The sequence below is a fragment of the Oryctolagus cuniculus genome, chromosome 5 (assembly GCF_051225735.1).
Source record: "Oryctolagus cuniculus isolate XC-2025 breed Fujian yellow rabbit chromosome 5, ASM5122573v1, whole genome shotgun sequence".
Lineage (NCBI taxonomy): Eukaryota > Metazoa > Chordata > Mammalia > Lagomorpha > Leporidae > Oryctolagus > Oryctolagus cuniculus.
The window spans coordinates 116,676,600-116,696,868 of NC_142871.1; the positions used below are offsets into that span (position 1 = coordinate 116,676,600).

A 20,269-nucleotide genomic window follows, 5' to 3' on the forward strand; every position below is an offset into this window, starting at 1 on the left:
GTGGCCCAGCTCACTGGTGACCAGGTAAGGACCAGGATTCTGTCTTGTGCAGGCCTGTATCTGTGTTCGTCTCAGGACTCAATGAAGTCTTGTGACAGAAACCAAGGAGTTCCAATTCTGAGCCAACACTTTAATGCAAACAGGGCCTCCTCTTTGCTGCTGTTAGCAAATCTTTGTTGCTGCTGTTGTTTGTCTTGCAAGGTCATCCATGAAGCCATTATATTAACTCCTGGTTCATATCTCAAAATGCCAGAGGCAGAATACATTGAAACCTTGACATGTATAGCTTTTTGTTTGCCTTAAGTTGCGAGCTACAGCATTACTAAAGTAGGAACAGTGCAAAAACAGTTGTGCACAATTTAAAGACTAATTATAGGCCGGTGCCGTGGCTCACTAGGCTAATCCTCTGCCTTGTGGCACCGGCACACTGGGTTCTAGTCCCAGTCGGGGCGCCGGATTCTGTCCCGGTTGCCCCTCTTCCAGGCCAGCTCTCTGTTGTGGCCCGGGAGTGCAGTGGAGGATGGCCCAAGTGTTTGGGCCCTGCACCCCATGGGAGACCAGGATAAGTACTTGGCTCCTGCCATTGGATCAGCGCGGTGCGCCAGCCGCAGCATGCCGGCTGCGGCGGCCATTGGAGGGTGAACCAACGGCAAAAGGAAGACCTTTCTCTCTCTCTCTCTCTCTCACTGTCCACTCTGTCAAAAAAAAGACTAATTATAAAGACTAATTCAGCTCAAGAAAGAGGACTTTGTTGGCCTCTCAGAAGCCCTGAATTCCCTTCCTCAATCACAGTGCCCATTCTTCTCATCAGAGGTAACACCATCCTTCTTCGATAATAATTACTTTCTCTTTTTTTTTTTTCCAGTTTTACATCATGTGTATGCATCCCTAAACAATAGTTTTTGCATATCTGTTTTAGAATTGCTTTAAATGGAGACATACTGTATGGTGTGTATTGTTATTTAAATATATTTAAAATTTTTGCCTTTTAGGAAACCCTGAACCAGGAGTCATGGCAGCCAAACCCAAGCTCTACTACTTTAATGGCAGGGGCCGGATGGAGTCGATCCGCTGGCTGCTGGCTGCAGCAGGAGTGGAGGTTGGTTCCTGATTGGGAAAAGGAAGGAGGATATTTTAGGTTGGATCAAAGTGGTCTCCTTTTCCCCTCAAAATTATGGTGGTGCCTCCAGGCTGCGTCTACTCTTTCCTTTTCTAGCAGCCTTCCTGTGTAGGGGATGAGGGAGGGAAGGATTGTAGTTCTGGGGCCCAGAGGTGGAAGAGACATTAGGGAGAAGTTGGAGGGGCTGAGAGGTGTCCTGGGAGCTCCACAGGGCTGAAAGACCTTGGTGGATCTACAGAGAGAGAAGGGAGACCCACATTGGACTTGGTTTCTCCATTAGGATCAGCTGATTTTCTGGGTCTTTGCAGTTCCCCCTGCACACCTGAGTCACGGCTGTCAGCTGGAACCTTGGGCCTAGCTGCAGTCCTCTCTCTCCTTGTGCCCTCCCCCACAAGGCCTGCACTATAAATTCCCTCCCCACTGACTCTTCCATAGGCTTCCACAAATGCTTTGGGATTGTTCTGTTTCAGGCATGTGTAGACTTCCTTTTCACTGTTTGAATGTCATCTCCCACAGAGCAAGGACTTATTTCTTTGGTTTTGGCTTTTTCCTTTTGAAGCCTTCTCCCCTACACTGCTCATCTTACCACTTGCTTCAAGATTTGGGGGACAAAAAGGACTCTCACAAAAGGTTTGGAAACACACCAACGATAACTTTTGATAACCTTGCCTGAGTCATGCTCTTCTTTTTTTTTTTATTTTTAAAGATTTATTTATTTGAAAAACAGAGTTACAGAGAGAGAGATCAAGACAGAGAGAGGTCTTCCATCTGCTGGTTCACTCCCCAAATGCCCACAACAGCCAGAGCTGAGCTGATCTGAAGCGGAGCCAGGAGCTTCTTCAGGGTTTCCTGCTGAGTGAGGGGCCTAAGTACTTGGACCATCCTCCAGTGCTTTCCCAGACACATTAGCAGTGAGCTGGATCAGATGTGGAGCAGCTGGGACTGGAACTAGCACGCATATGGGATGCTGGCACTGCAGGCCAGGGCTTTAACCCCCTGTGCCACAGCATTGACCTGAGTCTTGATCTTTTAACTTCTTCCTTTGAGTATATGAGCATCAAAGAAAAATCTGATCTGTCCTGAAATGGAAGGAGACTGACATTTAAGAGGGAGGTGAAAGAAAAGAGACAAGGGAAGAGGAGAAATCACTGGGGGAGGTATAGAGAAAGGACAAGAGTTTGGAGGGAAATGCATAGATAAGGAAAGGAGACAAGGTCTTGGGAACACTGTCTAAGCTAATCTACTCTTACCTCTGTGACAATTTTCAGCTGCATGGAAGCTGGTAGATTTGTGGTTCCTTTTAACATTTTATTCTGGAAATTTTGGGGCTTTAAAAAATGTTATTTTTAATTTTTAACAGATTCAATGTGATTTGTAGATGTAATTCTTTTTTTCTTAATTGAAAGAGTTATAGTGAGAAGGGAGAGAGAGAGAGAGAGAAAGAGAGAGAGAGAGAGAAAGGTACCTTCTGGAGCTGGGCTGATCCAAAGCAAGGAGCCAGGAGCTTCTTCCAGGCCTCCCACTGGGTGCAGGGGCCCGAGCACTTGGGCCATCTTCTGCTGCTTTTCCAAGGCACATTATCAGGGAGCTGGATCAGAAGTGAAGTGGAGCAGCTGGGATTCAAACTGGTGCCCATGTGGGATGCCAGCCCTGCAAGTGGTGATTTAACCCACTGAACTACAGTGCCAGCCCCATTGTAAATACAATTTTAAGAATATAATGAAATTCTCTCCCTCCCTCTCTCTCACTCTCCATCCTTCCCTTTTCTTTTTTTTTAATTTTTTTCAGATTAAATATTTTAAATATACATTACAGTAAAAAGGCTTAATACTTCACTGAATAAGAAATTTAAGATGGGCTGGCTCTGTGGCACAGCAGGTTAACACCCTGGCTTGAAGCGCCGGCATCCGATATGGGCACTGGTTCGAGACCTGGCTGCTCCACTTCCCATCCAGCTGTCTGCTATGGCCTGGGAAGGCAGTAGAAAATGGCCCAAGTCCTTGGGCCCCTGTACCCATGTGGGAGTCCTGGAGGAAGCTCCTGGCTCCTGGTTTTGGATGAGCACAGCTCTGGACTTTGCAGCTAGTTGGGGAGTGAACCAACAGATGGAAGACGTCTCTCTCTCTCTCTCTCTCCCTCTCCTCTCTCTTTCAAATAAATAAATAAATCATTTTTTTAAAAAAGTTGTACAAAACTATATTTGCAGCAATAATGATATACAGACTTTTTTTCTTTTTTTAAATTTTAGCTCACACATATAGGGGAGAACATGTGGTATTTGTCTTTCTGGATCCAGCTTATTTCACTCAATATGATGTCTTCCAGTTTGCATCCATTTTGCTGCAAATGGTAGAAATTTATTCTTTTCTTATAGCTGAATAATATTCCGTTATGTATATATATCACACTTTTTTTATGCATCTAATGATGGATACCTTGGTTGATTCCACATTTGGCTATTGTGAATAGTGCTGCTATAAGCAGAGTGGTGCAGGTATTTCTTTGATACATTGTGTACAAGTCTTTTGGATGTATATCTAGTAATGGGATTGCTGGATCATGTGGCAAATCTATTTCTAGTTTTCTAAGAAATCTCCACATGGTTTTCCACAGTGGCTGCACTAATTTACATTTCCACCAAAGGTGTGTAAGTGTTACCCATTGTCCACATCCTTGTCAGTGTTTGTTACTCTCTGTGTTTTGGATTTTAGCCATTCTGACAGGGGTGAGGTGATATCTTTTTGTGGGTTTGATTTGCATTTCCCTGATGTCCAGCGATGTTGAGCATTGTTTCATATATTTGTTGGCCATTTGTATTTCTTTTTTGGGGAACTGTCTATTGAAATCCTTTGCTCATTTCTTAACTGGATTGATTGTTTTTTTTTTGTTGTTGTTGTTGAATTTTTTAAGTTGCTTATATATTTGGGATATTAATTATTTGTCAGATAGGTGGTTTGCAAATTTTTTTCTCATTCTGTTGGCTATATCTTCACCCTATTGATCATTTCCTTTGCTATGCAAACTTCTGAGTTTAATATACTCCAATTTGATTAGTTTTGCTTTTGTTGGCTTCTGCTTTGATGGTCTTCTCTAATAAGTCATCCCCTACACCAATATCTTGTAGTGTTTTCCCTCCATCTCCTTCCAGCAACTTCATAGTCTCAGGTTAAGTCTTTGATCCATCTTGAGTTGATTTTTATTGTGTGCAGTGAGAGGTATAGATCTAATTTTATTCTCCTACATACATCCAGTTTTGCCAGCACCATTTGTTGAAGAGATTATTCTTACTCCACTGTATGGTCTGAATATTTTATCAAAAATCAGTTGGCTGTATGTATGAGGATTAATTTCTGGGCTCTATATTCTCTTCCATTGATCTATGTGTTTTTTTTTTTAGGCTAGTACCATGCTAGTTTGATAGTATTATTATATAGCTTTGTAGTATGCTTTCAAGTCTGATATTGTGATGCCTCCAACTTGATTTTTCTTGTTCAGGGTCACTTTGGCTATTTGATACCAAAACTAAACAAAGATGTAGCATGAAAAGAAAACTACAGATCTATACCCTTAATGAACATAGATGCAAATATTCTCAACAATATACCAACAAATTGAATCCAACACCTCATAAGATCATACATCATGATCAAATGGGATTTATCCCAGAAGTGCAAGGATGTTCAACATTTGCAAATCAATCAACATCATAAATCACGTCAATAGAATGAAGAACAAAAAATATGATCATCTCAATAGATGCAGAGGAAGCATTTGATAAGGTTCAATACCCTTCATAATGAAAATCTTCCACAAACTAGGTTTAGAGGAATATTCCTCAAAATTATAAAGGTTATATGTTATGAACTAACAGCCAATATCATTCTGAATGAGGAAAAGCTGAACGCTTTTCCCCTCAGATCTAGAACAAGACAAAGATGTCTACTTTCGTCACTCTTTTTCAATATAGTACTGGGAGTTTTAGCAAGAGTAATTAGGGAGGAGAAAGAAATAATGGGCATCAAAACTGGAAAAGAGGAAGTCGAATTATCCATGTTTGCAGATGATATGATGTTGTACATGGAAAAACCTAAACACTCCACCAAAAAGCTGTTAGAATTAATAAACCAATTCAGTAAAATTACAGGTTACAAAATAAGCATACAAAACAGTAGCTTTTTTATGCTAATGATGAACCCACAGAAAGAGAAATCAAGAAAGAAATCCCATTCACAATAGCCACACACACAAAATAAAATTTTTAGGCATAAATTTAACCAAAGAAGTGAAAGATCTTTACAATGAAAACTATTAAACATGAACTAAAGAAGTCATCAAGGACACAAAAAATGGACAGATATTCCTTGATCATGGATTGGAAGAATCCATATAATTAAAATGTCTTTACTACCTAAAGCAAAATCTACAGATTCAATGCAATTCCTATCACATTACCGATGATATTTGTTGTTAGACATTTCATGCTGTCAGCATTTCACTTTGTCTCTCTTTTTTAGGAAAATAAAATAAAATATTCTTTCCTTCTTTATCTAGTTTGAAGAAGAATTTTTGGAAACAAGAGAAGAATACGAAAAGTTGCAGAAGGGTGAGCCTAGATTATTCAATGTTATCTTATTAGAAAAATAGAAACATTTGTTTTGTTATAAAAAACACATAGCTCTAGAACAATAACTATAAAAAAAGGCAAGCACAGCCTGGCTTGTAACATTGCTTGACTGCTCACTGTGTCCCTGACATATCTAAATGTATTATCACCTTGGCCTTCACAATGCTTGTCAATATTGTTTTGCTGGTGACCTCAATGGGCATGATAGCATGAGCTGACCCATGCCGACTTGCTTGAAACTCCCCATCCCACTGGAGAATCCTTGAAGAATTACAAAATACTGATCCAGTGGATCAGAGGGAGGCAGCCATGGGAGGGGATGTCCTACATCTCATGGTCAATGTCCACTTTTCCTTACTTAACAGACACCATTGCAGCAGGTCACAGAGGAGAATCAAGGTTCTGGAAAAGATCCAAGCTTGATTACACGTCGACCATAATTATTACAATTCTCCAGAAAAATTTCTCACACTGAGAAAAATGCTTTCACAGTATTTTTAGAACTTCTTTTTAAAATTGTTTTAAAGATTTTTATTTAATTATTTGACAGGTAGAGTTAAAGACAGTGAGAGAGAGAGACAGAAAGGTTCCCCTTCTGTTGGTTCACTCCTCAAATGGCCACAATGGCCAGAGCTACGCTGATCCGAAGGCAGGAGCCAGGTGCTTCCTCCTGGTCTCCCATGCAGGTGTAGGGCCCAAGCACTTGGGCCATCCTCCTCTCCCTTCCCAGGCCACAGCAGAGAGCTGGACTGGAAGAGGAGCAACCGGGAATAGAACTTGACGCCCATATGGGATGCCGGCGCTGCAGGCGGAGGATTAACCTAATTCGCCACCGCTCTGGCCCCTATTTTTTGAACTTCTAATAGCCCTACTTTTTATTTTCTGTGCCTAAGGAAATGCAAGTGTCCTCAGTCATGAAATTAACACAAAATATTTTTTTAAAGATTTATTTATTTGATTTGAAAGGCAGAGTTACAGAGAGAGGGGGAAAGACAGAGAGAAAGAGGTCTTCCCTCCACTGGTTCACTCCCCAAACAGCCGCAACAGCCAAGGCTGGGCTAGACTGAAGCCAGGAACCTGGAGCTTCTTCCAGGTCTCCCACGTGGGTGCAGGGGCCCAAGCACTTGAATCATCTTCTGCTGATTTTCTCAGGCCATTAGCAGGCAGCTGGTTTGGAAGTGCAGCAATCGGGACACAAACCAGTGCCCATAATGGAGCCGATGTCACAGATGTCAGCTTTACTAGCTATGCCACAACACTGACCCCAAGGGCAATGCTTGGGGCAATGCTTTTTTTTTTTTTTTCCCTAATTTCAGCATTTCTTAATTTCATTGCCGGCACCGCAGGCGGAGGATTAGCCTAGTGAGCAGTGGCGTCGGCTGCAATGCTTATTTAAAAGACGTGTTTAACATTCAGTATATCTTTTTAAACATTTTATTTATGTATTCATTCTTTGAGAGGCAGAGAAAAGGGGGAGAGGGAGAGAGAGAGCAAAACAAGATCTTCCATTTACTGTTTCATTTCCCAAATGTTCTCAGGGCTGGGACTAGGCCAGGATCAAAGCCAGCACATAGGAACTATATCCAGGTCTCCCATGTAGATGTCAGGGACTCAAATATTTGAGCCATCACCTGCTGTCCCCCAGGCTCTGTGTTGCTAGGAAGCTGGAGTTAGGAGCTGGAGCCAGCTATCAAACTTTGGTTAACTCTGATGTGGGATGCTGGTGTCTTAACTGGTAGGCTAAGTGCACCCCTGTGCAAAACTCTTAATTGTTCCACCCTGATGCTGTTACTTGGGATACCCTCCTGGGCATGACTATTTTTGGACAGGAAGCAGAGTCGGACAGTAGAGAGGGCATGGGACAATGTTCAGGGGGCCCACTTCTTTGGGCTTAGCTATCCCTAGACTGTGTGAGTTTCAGCAAATCATGTCCACTTCCCTTGGCCTCTGCATTGCTCTATCTATAATATGAGGGGATTGAAATAAATGGCACCAAAGATCCTTACTTTCTCTCGTGATCTGCGATTTTTAGAAGTCCTTCTGAAGAAGGTGGTCAGATCCTAAAGCAGGCATCATTTCTACGATATTTCCACAGCAGGACAGTGCCTGGCTTTTAGATGCTTGCTCAACATGTGACGAATATAGAAAGACCTGGAGCGAGCGGACGTTTTGCAGCCCCTCCATTAATAATAATACATTTCCAAAGCATGGTCACAAGCCTGATCTTATTCCTAACTCAAAAAGACTGGGTAATTGAGAAGGGGAGATACTGTTCCAGATAAGACTCACTAAATATCAGAGTCTCAGAGGAGTCCCAGACTTGCTTCACTCATCCAGTTAGACAGGAATGCTCGCCCTTTGGGGAACTGTCACTGGCTGGATGGCCTCTCCCATCTCCTACTGCCTTTTGTTAAATCAGGTGTGAGCAGTTTTAGAAGTAGGAGAAATTAATTTCCTTGGTTCCTATATTGGATCAAGTTCCTCATTCTCAAGTATGTGCAGGTTATTTGTGAAAATTTAAACCCTACTCATTGCTTTAAGACTCCATGAAAAGAGCCCATTGTATTACATCTTTAAATTAATTGTTTACACAGGCGGCCACTTCAAAAAGAACTCACTTTACTGAACATTGATTTCCGACAATATTAAGTTTTACATATATCGTATTTCATTCTTCCAAAGTCCTATCAGACAGATATTATTGCTATTTTAGAGGAAGAAAGTTGGTGCTCAGATAAGTAATTTGTTTAGTTTCATGGTAGAATGGGCTAAAGCTGACACATGAACGCTAGTCTGCCTGGGTTCTTGCTATCATGTCCATCCTGCCATTGAGTACACCTAGAGTGATACCCAATGTGATTTTTAAAGAATTCAGACTCCCAGACTCCACCTCTGAATCAGAATACCCGAAAAATAGAGTGGATTACTTTAATTTTAATTATTTATTTATTTGAGAGGCAGAGAGACAGAACCCGCCCCCAATACACACACACAAACACACACACACACAGACAGAGTGAGAGAGAAAATCTCATCTTTTGGTTCACTCTACGTATGCCCACAATGTCCAGGACCAGGCTGGACCAAAGCTGGGAACTCAGTCCAAGTCTCCCACATGGGTGGCAGGAATCCAATTACCTGAGCCATCCCCTCTGCCTTCCAGGGTCTACATCAGCAGGAAGCTGGAGTCAGGAGCCAGAGCAGGGAATCTAACCCAGGTACTCCAATGTGGGACCAGAGTACCTTAACTGACCCACCCTAGAGTGGATGTCTTAACAATCCCTCACTCCAAGTGATTCTTATGCAGCCTAAACTTTGAGAACCAGAAACTCATATAGTATAACTTAATTACAGTACATGTGGAAAGGCTTACATAATCACGATTTATCCATACACAACAGTAAATGAAACTATCAAACAAATCTCAAATTTTAGAAGAAGTGAACGGTAGCTATTCCTCACTAGCTAGGGCCTTTAACTCCTCACTTTGGATGGAAGCTTGGAGTCATTCCATGAAATTATTAATGCACCATGCTGCAGACTTCCTGTACCCACTGCAGGAGTCTATCTACCTTAACCTCTCTTTGCTCAATCCACAGATGGGTGCCTGCTTTTCGGCCAAGTGCCTTTGGTTGAAATTGATGGGATGATGCTGACGCAGACCAGAGCTATCCTCAGCTACCTTGCTGCCAAGTACAACTTGTATGGGAAGGACCTGAAGGAGAGAGTCAGGTACTATAGTGTTTGTGCTTGTACTTGATTCTTATCCAAGCTTCCAACTGAGCCCAGTTGAAGGTGTGTAACATTCAGCTGGCACTGAGGGGAGAAGGCAAGGGCATTGCTGGGAGGACGCCCTTGACAGACCTGGAAGGCCAAGGCAGAATTCTGCATGACTACTCCAATCTCCCTCCTTTTGTGTAGTTCTTGTAGAGGTCTGCATTCAGCGCTCATGTTCTCTCCCCTCTACTCACAAAATATGTTCACAGAAAATGACCTGGTAAACTATTTTACGTGAGCAAAAAAATGAGTGACTCAGCAAACAAGTATTAAGCACTGCACTACTGATCTATTTGCCCTAAATAATGCTGCATCACACTTGCAACACAGTGACCTAAGTCAGTAAGTGTGTATTAGGGCTCACCAGTCTAAGGGTCAGCTGGGTGGTTGACCTCTCTGGGCCGGGCTTGACTTCTCTCAGCTGGATTTACTCATATGTTTCTTGTCAACCAGTAGTTGGCCAGCCAGCTTTGCTTTGGGATATTGGCCCTCAGCTGAGAGACAAAGGGACCAAGTGTTCCCCAGGCTTTCATGCTGGGCTTGTTTTTGTGGCAGCTGGGCCAGGTTCTAAGGCTGAGAGCCTCTTACCTTCTGAGCTCAGGACAGGTCCCTCATCATTTCCACCTCATTCTATAGATCAGAGCAAGTTACAAGGTTAGTCTTGGAAAGAACACCATCTATTGCTGGAAGGAGCTGCCAAGACCCATGAGAAATACTGGAAGGTGAAGGATTACAGTCACTTCTTTTGTATAATCATAAGCATATCTTCCCTGTGCTGTGCGCTGTACTAGGCCTGGCTGAGAGCAATTGGGTTATTAATGCCAGGGATAGTTTAGTGTCACAGGAGGTAAGTAGATTAGGACAACACAAACACTTGAACTTACAAAATTTTACCTGAATTTACCATTAGCATGGACGTGATGGGATAGTGTTTACAGAAGACATGGTGGCAGAAAGGCCCAAGTTCAATCGTTCAATCAAAGGAGAAAGCATAATCCAGGAATGAGAGAAGTCCTTAAAATTATAGAAGCTTACCCCAACTTTCTCATATCCCCACATTTATTTTTTTAAGCTTTTATTTATTTACTTGAAAGGCAGGGTTACAGACAGAGGAAGAGACAGAGAGAGGTCTTCCATCCACTGGTTCATTTCCTAAATGGCCGCAACAACTGGAGCTGAGCTGATCTGAAGACTACTCTGAGTCTGCCTCACGGATGTGGGGGCCCAAGCACTTGGGTCATCCTCCACCATCTACCATGCCACAGCACCCCCACGCCCCCCACCCCCGCCCTGTGTCCCCATCTTTAAAATGATTTACTCTTTCCAACTTGCAATCCCCTAATGTCCAGAGAAGCAGTTTCAAACACTGTGTGTGGAATCTTTTAGTAACAATGCAAATAAATATTAATATGCAAAAGCAGACTATTTTCTCACTGCTTTGATTCATATTGATATTAAAAAAAATCCATTACTTTCCCTCCAAGAGATGTGTCCTAAACTATTTGGATAGTGTTGTTGGTATTCTTTTCTCCAGATTAGGCAGAAACTGTAACAGACTAAAGCAAGTGGGCCAGGTAATAATATAAAGAAAAATGATTTGTAATTCAGATAGGGCAATGAAGGTATGTTATTGTTTTATATGCTGGTAAAAAGAAAGACCAGGACTACAGAAGATCATTAAACCAAATGGGTTGAGCGATTAACACATCATAGAGGACACAAAGCTGTCCTTGGATTGATAGCTAGCACAGTGTGAACACAATAGAAGACCAGCAAATAGCAGTAATATGCCTTCCACTACTAGTTTCCTTACTAGCTTTTAAAATAAGTTTGTCAATGAAAGGAACACTTTAAAGGGCATGAAATAGACTTGTTTATCTGAATAACTTTCCCTTCTCGGTTGCCATGTCAAGGGGCATCTGTAAAATTACATTTCTTTTCTAAATAAGTGAAAAGATTTCAGTACTAATAGCTTTGCACTTCTAGTAAGCTTCATTGAGTTCAGTTTTTAAAGGCTTAATTAACTCAGTCATTTGGTTATAGCTTATGGCAGATTTCAACCTAGATGAACTTGTTAATTCTTTAATGCATCCTTTTATTCAATAAATACTTTCAGAGACCCTACTGTATCCCAGTGACTTGGCTGCTTTTGGTACTAGAAATCATTTGGGAGAGTGACAGCTTAAGGGAAACAAAAAGCCTTTGGCCCAACGTCTGTTTATACTAAAGCAGTGTCAGGTTAGGAAAGCCTGTACCCGAAGTTTCTTTCCATCTGAGAGCCCATGGTGTTTTGTAGGATTGACATGTATGCTGATGGCACCCTGGACCTGATGCTGATGATGGCTCTGACTGCCTTCAAACCGCCCGAGGAAAAACAGAAGAATATTGATTTAATCTTGAATAAAGCCAAAACCCGTTACTTCCCTGTCTTTGAGAAGGTAGGATGCAAGGACCCAGGGTGTGTTCCATCTCCTGTGCTAAACATATTCAAATATGACTTTCTGAAAAGGTAAACCGTGTTAGAGCTTTCGTGCTCAGGGATCAAAATTCAAATAAGGGGGCCAGAGTTGTGTATGGGCACCGATTCAGCTCCCTGCTAATGGCCTGGGAAAGCAATGGAAGATGGCCTAAGTAGTTGGGCCCCTACCACCCACAGGGGAGACCTGGAAGAGGCTCCTGGATCCTGTCTTCAGCCTGGCACAACCCTGGCTGTTGTGGCCGTTTCGGGAATAAACCAGTAGATGGAAGATTCTCTTTCTCTGACTTTCAAATAAATAAATAAATACAACCTTAAAATAACACAAATAGACAAAACCCCAAAACTTAAATAAAGGTTCCAGAATAAACAACAGGTTAATTTGTGGTGCTACCAACAAAATTCAATTCCAACAGAATTGAAACAAATCACGCTTCATGCAGATACACAGCATATCTGTTCTAATTTGGAGCATAAACCATTAGCCCAATGTGGGGAGCAACTCGGACTAGACTAAGTTACTGGAATTAAGACTTATTCTATGCATCTGCTCTCCCACAATATGGCGCTGGGAGAGGAGTAAACAGCTTCTACGCAGCTGCCTCCAGTTCAACCAATAAACAGCAGGACCTGCTCCTGATTGGAGGAGAGCAGCGTACTCGGCGTGTAGGTAGCAGAGTTGGGATTGGTGGAAGAGGACTATAAAGGAGGAGAGAGACAACATGCACCAGGAACATCTAAGAGGAACACCTGAGGAACATCTGAGCAGCCCCCGAGAGAGCCGGCCGGCGGTGTGCCGCTCCCCCACGGAAGTGGGGAAAGTGGCAGGGGGCACTGCCCTTCCACGGAGGTGGAAGGGACGGCAGCCAACCTGGGAAGAACCAGCAGCAAACCCGGGAAGGGCCGAGCAGACGAAAGAACAACGCAGGGTTTAGTGTCGTTCCTCCACGAAGAGGGGGAGCGACAGCCCAACGTGTCACTGCCTTGAATTCCCTATCAGATGTCCTTTTTTAGATCTAATACTGGAAGCAAATCACACCTCTGTCAAAATACAAAGGTCTTTACAGAGGTGATGTTTTTGAAGTCATTTTGGAGTGAATATTAATGAGGAATGTCCTCACAATACATCTGGTGAGGTTCTAAACCCTAAGGATAGCACAGGACAGGGTAAGGAAGATTTGGCAACATAGGACCCCATAAATAAAGGTTTTGGAGCCTTGGGAAAGAATGATTTGCTATTGACTAAACTGTGATGGAGAATTAGTACTGGATCATTTCCTGTATATCCAGGGACACTGTCCAGTGTTTTTGAAAAGCCTTCTATGCAAAATGAGTTATCATACTACAGATGTTGATTTCTCTGTGTGGTCTAATCTAGTACTTTTCAAGGCATCTAAAAATTATTTATCCAATTGAAAGGCAGAATTTTACAGGGGGGGGGGGAGGAGAGACAGGGCAGAGGGAGGAGAGGGATCGGGAGAGGGAGGGGGAGAAATCATCCGTTGGTTCACTTCCCCCATAGATGCAATGGCCAAGAGCTTTCTCTGGGTCTCCCATGTGGGTGGAAGGGGCCCAAGGACTTGGGCCATCCTCCACTATATCCCAGGCCATTAGCAGGGAGTTGGACTGGAAGTGGAGCAGCCAAGACTCCAACCAGAGCTCATATAGGATGCTGCCATTGCAGATGGCGACTTTATCTGCTACACCACAATGCCAGCCCCACAAGACATTTTACATTGTTTAGTCAAGTAATCAGTCAACATGTTTCTTATGCCTCTTAATCCAAAAAAATCTCCTTTTCTGGTCTCTCTCTTTCCCTTCTTTTTGTAATACTTTGGATTTTAAATTTTAAAATGTTTTTAAAATTAATTTATTTGAGAGACAAAAGAGGGATGGAGGGAGAGAGAGAGATAGAGAGAGAGAGAGAGAGAGAGAGAGAGAGATATCACATTGCTGATTCACTTTCCAAATGCCTGTAACAAACCCCTAGCTTGGAGCTGGGAACTCAAACCAGGTCTTTCATATGTGTGACAAGGATCTAATTACTTGAGCCGTCACCTGCTGCCTCACAGCGGCTGCATTAGCAAGAAGCTGCAGTAGGAGCCAGAGTGGAGTCTTGAACCCAGGTATTCTGATGTGGGACACAGGCTTAGACTTAACCCCTAGACCAGATTCTGGCTCTCTAACTTATTTTTAAACTCCTCTTAATTAGTCTTTGTACTTTTCTTCCTTCCTTCCCTCATTCCTTCCTTCCTTCATTTTTTCCTTCCTTTCTTCATTTTTTCCCTTTCTTTCTTTCCTTAATTCCAAATTCTTTTTAAAAAAGATTTATTTTATTTATTTGAAAGCCAGTCATAGAGAGAAGTAGACAGGGAGAGAGAGAGAAAGGGGTGTCTTCCACCTGCTGGTTCACTCCGCAAATGGCCACAATGACTGGAGCTGAGTCGATCTTAAGCCAGGAGCCAGGAGCTTCTTCCAGGTCTCCCATATGGGAGCAGAGGCCCAAGGACTTGGGCCATCTTCTACTGCTTTCCCAGACCATAGCAGAGAGCTGGATTGGAAGTGGAACAGCTGGGACTCGAACCAGTGCCCATAAGGGATGCCAGCACTGCAGGCGGTGGCTTTACCTGCTATGCCACAGTGCTGGCCCTAAGTATAATTTTACTTAGCCATTTCCAGGCTTGTAACCAGAGCCCAGTGCCAGCATTTCATCACACAAGACACCTCGATAATCACAAGCAAATTTCCAGAAAGCCTGTGCCAGTTTACACCATGTGTAAGAGTGTTTGTTTCATCCTATCCTGGTCAGTCTTACAGATTATTGTCGCTCCCCCTCTTCATGGAGGAACGACACAGGACCCTGCGCTGTTCTTTTGTCTGCTCGGCCCTCCCCGGGTTTGCTGCTGGTTCTTCCCGGGTTGGCTACCGTCCCTCCACCTCCGTGGAGGGGCGGGCCCCCTGCCACTTTCCCCACTTCCGTGGGGGAGCGGCACACCGCCGGCCGGCTCTCTCGGGGGCTGCACAGATGTTCCTTCAGATAGATGTTCCTGGTGCATGTTGTCTCTCTCCTCCTTTATAGTCCTCTTCCGCCAATCCCAACTCGGCTGCCCACACGCCGAGTACGCTGCTCTCCTCCAATCAGGAGCAGGATCAGCTCCTGGAGGTCATTACTCAAGTTGGCAAGAGGCAGCTGCGTAGAAGCTGTTTACTCCTCTCCCAGCGCCATATTGTGGGAGAGCAGATGCATAGAATAAGTCTTAATTCCAGTAACTTAGTCTAGTCCGAGTTGCTCCCCACAGATTATCTAGAAAAAAGATTCCTCAGTGAAGCTGATCTGTTTAAGAGTTCATGCTTTTGTTAAGTATTTAGTCTTTGCTTCCACTCGATATTTGTTCTTTTTATTTTTGTAGATTTTGGGAGATCATGGAGAGGATTTTCTCGTTGGCAACACGTTCAGCTGGGCAGACGTGCAACTGTTAGAAGCTATTTTAATGGTGGAAGAGCTCAATGCTTCTGCTCTTACTGACTTCCCTCTGCTGCAGGTGGTGTATTACAGAATGGACAGGAACAATGACTGAAGCAAAGTGTGCTTCCAAATCAATCTCAAAACACCTTGAGAAGAAGGGCTTTAAAATCTTTATTTTATTCATTCTGGTTATTTTCTATTGCCTACATTGTGGGATCTGTTAGGGAAAAAACCACATAAAGGGAGATAGAGATTATTTTGAGTTCTAGCATGAGCATTTACTACCAACCTATTTTCTCTGCTCTGTTTTTTCCACAATGAAGTGAGACTCTCAAGTCTGTCTTTGTTGATTCTGCCTCCACTCCTGCCAGACAGCCCTGTCTGCTTTGTGTCCCCTGATGTCCAGGCCTGCAGGCCTTCCAGAGACTGCCCAGGCCATCTGTTTGGGTGGTGCTGCTGCAGCTCTCAGACCAAATTCTGCTACTACCAGAACTTACCTGGGCCCTGTTACAATTCCTTAGGAACATTTGCTATAATATGTGACCATGAGTATTGTAGTCTAAGAATAGTATTTTTTTTCTTATTAAGAAAAGAATTAAAATACATATAGTTACATTGGACACTTGTATAAGCCAAAGGAAGAGACAGAAGAGATGGAAGAGAAGAAGGAGGAGGAGGGGGAGGAGGGGGAGGAGGGGGAGACAGAGGAGGTCAGCCAGAGGTTACTGTGTGAGACATCCTGGCCTATTATTTTGTGTTTCTCTGAAAATAGGATTATACTGAATACTGCTGTGTGGCTGCTTTTTAACTTTCTTTTCAATGATGGTTAGTATATGGACATATCAACAAATATTTTTCTGCCATATCATGTTATTTTGTTTTCAATGGTCAATAGAATCATATCTTTTTGAAACCTCAGAGCTGTATAAATACAAATGAACAGAGGAGTCTTACACCCACCACTGTCTCCCCACCTTCCTGCCCTTGCAGTCACTCTCATTGGTTTCTTGGGTGTCCTTCCTGTGTTCCTGCTTATGCTGAGATGAGAAAATACGAATGTGTGCTCTGATTCCACCTCTGCCCCACTCTCTTAACAAAACAGACAGCCGTATATATTCTGATCCTCTCCAGGACTTTGTAAAGCAAACAAAAAATGCATTCTAGAGATCTTTCCCTGTCAATATAGGGACTGTCCTCTTTGCTTTTACATAAGATATCACTTTAAATTTCTGGCTTATCTTTATGTAGGGAAGAACTATAATTTATATAACCAGTTGCCCTTTATGGAAACAGGTGACATACAATTTTTCACTTTGTTGACATTATTATAGCTATTTCTGTGCTCACATCCTTATTTATTCCCTTATAATAAATTCCTAGAACAAGAACTGATAAGTCAAAGAGGATGAATATTATAGGATTATCATTTAACTCATGCCAGCAATTATGTCACCCTTCCCAGGTAACACCAGCAAACACATATGGAGGAACTCACTCCCATTCAACACACAGAACCTGTAAACCAAAGGTCTAGGCACCCTCCCCTCATACTGTTAGGTATAAGATATAGGTCCAAAGATGACACAGAGGCAACTGCTCAAGATAGGACAGACTTTTAGTGTGGAAAGGGCAGCTGAGTGGAGTCAGAGGTGGGACTGTAGCCCGCCCGGGAGGCTGGAGTGAGTGTTTAGTCCCCTGGGCAGTGGGCAGTTGTCCTTTTTTTGCTCCTTGCCTGGGAAAGAGCCATGCAGCCTCAGAGAGACCCACGTTCCCCATGATAAAGCAGGTGGACAGACAGAAAGCCCCCTTGGCAGTTGTCAACAACCTACACCATATGGTCTTATCAGCCCAGGATGTCCCTGGCAAGGAACCATGAGAGACAGTTAGGTGGGCACAAGGTCAGGCAATGGACTACCCCAGTGTTACTTCAGGGTCATGTAGCTTCACCCAAGTACCAGGTGTGGCATTAGCCATTTATGTCCCAAATGGCTTAGCAAGTCCTAACCATGACAAGGGTCTGATTTTTCCTAAAGCTTGTGACTGCCATTGAAGTCCTGATTTTACCATTGCTCATTGCAGGCATTTAAAACGAGAGTGAGCGGCATTCCTACGGTGAAGAAGTTCCTGCAGCCTGGGAGTCAGAAGAAGCCGCCCCCAGACAGCCACTATGTGGAAGTAGTCAGGAGAGTCCTATCCATGTAACAGCAGAGGTCCCCGGTGGCTGGAGCCTGATCCGCTTGCACAGGCCACCGAGAGAGAACAGAAGCCAACTGTGGCATCTAAGAATAAAGCTCATGGGAAGGAAAAACCATGCATATAGCAAATGCAGATTAAATGCATAGAAAACCATTATGATGTGTGAGGCTTTTTTAATCTTGTCGTTTGGAGACGATTGTCTACATACAGCTTTTATGAAATCAACAACCTGTATAAATAAATAGGGGGCAGATAGAGCCCGCAGAGGGCACTGTTCTTGCAGCCTGCATCAAGATCAGTAACAACTGGGGGAGGAAGAGACCAGAGATGTGTGGGAGAAGGATCTTCCCAACACAGCACTGACTGCCCAGTGCTTGGAAAGAAAATAAAATGGGGGCCAGTGTTGTGGCACAGTGGGTTAAGGTGCCAATTGCAATGATGCAATCCATATTAGAGCACTAGTTTGAGTCCCGGTACCTCTGGTTCTGATTCAGCTCCCTGTTAATGCACCTGGGAAGGCAGCAGGAGATGGCCAAGTGCTTGGGCTCCTGCCATCCATGTGGGAGATCAGGACTCACTTCCCGGCTCCCAGTTTCAGCCTGGTCTGGCCTCAGCCATGTCATTTGGGGAGTGAACCAGCAGATGGAAGGTATCTCTCCCCTCCCACCCCACTTCATTCTGCTTTTCGCATAAATAACTCTTTTTTGACAAATGGCCAATGACCAATGGGAGGAAGATGATAGCTGGTGCTAGGAAACCCTAAGGGACAATGTGGGGAACAGCGCATGCCCAGGGAACACCATTTTGAAGCCTGAAAAAGACATTGAAAATCAAGTGATCCTCTTCCACCTGACGGAGAATCCCAAGACTGGGTTTTGCTTTATGAAACAATTCCAGGTAGCATTGTGATTAGGATATAACCAATGAATATTTCCTTACAAAAATTGACCAAAAGAGTCCCCAGCCTTGATGTACTTTCTACAGGTCACCTATCATGTCCCCAAGTCATAGAGTTTGGAGTCCAGCCCCTCACTGGGGCTCACTTAATGGGGGAAGCTGGAGCTGACTCACTGATAGAGAATCTGTCTCTGCTCTGGAGCAGGACTTCTGCCTGTGGTTTTGACAGCTCTAAACACCTGCTAGGACATCCTGTCCTCGGCTATACAATTTACCACTTTTGTGTGTGTATCCAGGGACATATGAGGGGAGGGTCTTCAAACATTTCATGGACAATGTGTATTATCTTTTAATTCCATTTTTCATGAACTTTTGGACACACCCTTGGGTCTTTATTTTTGAAATGACTTAATGACTCATCAGACTTCATGCCATTTCCTCAGGGTCACTGTGGGCTTGTCTGTTCCTATACTGTACCTGCCCTGGCTGTTCTTCCTCCTTTCTTCAGATGGTGGATTGAGCAGCAGAGTTCTGACAACGTGGGCCACACAGCATCCCCTCTCCTAGCCCATGTGGTCAGATCCCATCATGAGAAAGCCATGGCCAGTCAGCTGTTGATGGCAATAAAGACAGGAAAACACAAGAAGAGAAACTCTGCCCACTTCCACCAAAGCCAAGTGTCTGACGGTACAGAAATTAAGCAGAAAAAGAAAAAGACATTATTTTTAATGTCTAAACTGAAAAAACAATTTATTTTTGTTATACTAACTTACAATTTTCTTTGTTACATTGGTCTTGGTAAGGGCTATACATGGAAAATACAGTTCTTCCCCGACAGAAGTCCCTGGGCCCTTACACCTTGCAGTGGTGCCTCCCTCCAGTAGGCAAGTACTACATGATTCAGTTCCCAAAGCTCCAAGCCAGTTTTGCTTGTGTTCTAGGTGGTGGGTTTTAAAAACAAGCTCTAAGGCCTGACCTTAACCTGGCACTCTGATATGTTCTCAGAAAATAGTCCAAAGGCAACTGATGACAGACATAGCCAGCCAATCAGTTAAAATACATTTGTGCATCTAACCTATTGGACACCTTAGCTCAGCAACATAGCACAGGATCGAGTAATGGACACTTTTCCCCATCCTTGGCTAACAGGAGCTGTGACTCACAGCTGCCGCCTTGTGTCCTGAGAGAGTATTGTACTATGTATCACCAATCCAGGAAAAGGTCAAAATCCAAAATTTGAAGTATAGATTCTATTGAATGCTTGTCATTTTCACACAGCTGTTGTTGAAAAAAATCACAAGTAGAGACATTATAAGTTGGGACCTATTTGTATTTCTTAGTCATTTTTTGTAGTTTTCTTTGGACTCAGTGCCAGCTTCTTGGGTGGGGTCTTAGCTTCACCAGCAGAAGTAACTATGTGTGCTACGGAAAAGCAAACCTTTGCAAACCCAACAGCACAGGACAACACTCAATGACCAACTTCTACCTTCTGCTCTTCAGAGAGTCTCAGTTGTGGACAGAGAAAGAAAGGCAAGTGAAGACATCTAGCTCAAAATATCCCTGAGAATGGAGGGCTGGCGGATTGGACAGCCTTTGATCCTCCATTCCAGAAACACTGGGATGGAGACACAGTGAGTAGCCTTGGCCCCCATTTAGCACTCTGGCATGTGAGAATTTCTTGTCTCACAGGCTACAAATCTCTCCTGTTTCAGG

The 20,269-nt window shown here is 43.5% G+C and overlaps 1 protein-coding gene across 2 annotated transcripts in view; it reads left to right on the plus strand.

The window, feature by feature from the left end:
• The window catches only part of LOC100354436 (glutathione S-transferase A4), a 29,109-nt gene extending 11,297 nt beyond the window's left edge, over positions 1–17,812 (plus strand). Inside the window, exons 2-7 of one of the 2 annotated variants that reach the window (XM_070074658.2) lie at positions 993–1,099; positions 5,672–5,723; positions 9,344–9,476; positions 11,818–11,959; positions 15,408–15,539; positions 17,543–17,812. In XM_070074658.2, coding sequence (XP_069930759.1) covers positions 1,013–1,099; positions 5,672–5,723; positions 9,344–9,476; positions 11,818–11,959; positions 15,408–15,539; positions 17,543–17,665 — 669 coding nt within the window. In that variant the 5' untranslated portion in view covers positions 993–1,012 and the 3' untranslated portion in view covers positions 17,666–17,812. Of the gene's footprint in view, positions 1–992; positions 1,100–5,671; positions 5,724–9,343; positions 9,477–10,615; positions 10,941–11,817; positions 11,960–15,407; positions 15,540–17,542 lie in introns of those variants that run through there. The other variant, XM_089333158.1, reaches the window with a different exon arrangement.
• The last annotated feature ends 2,457 nt before the right edge of the window (positions 17,813–20,269 follow it).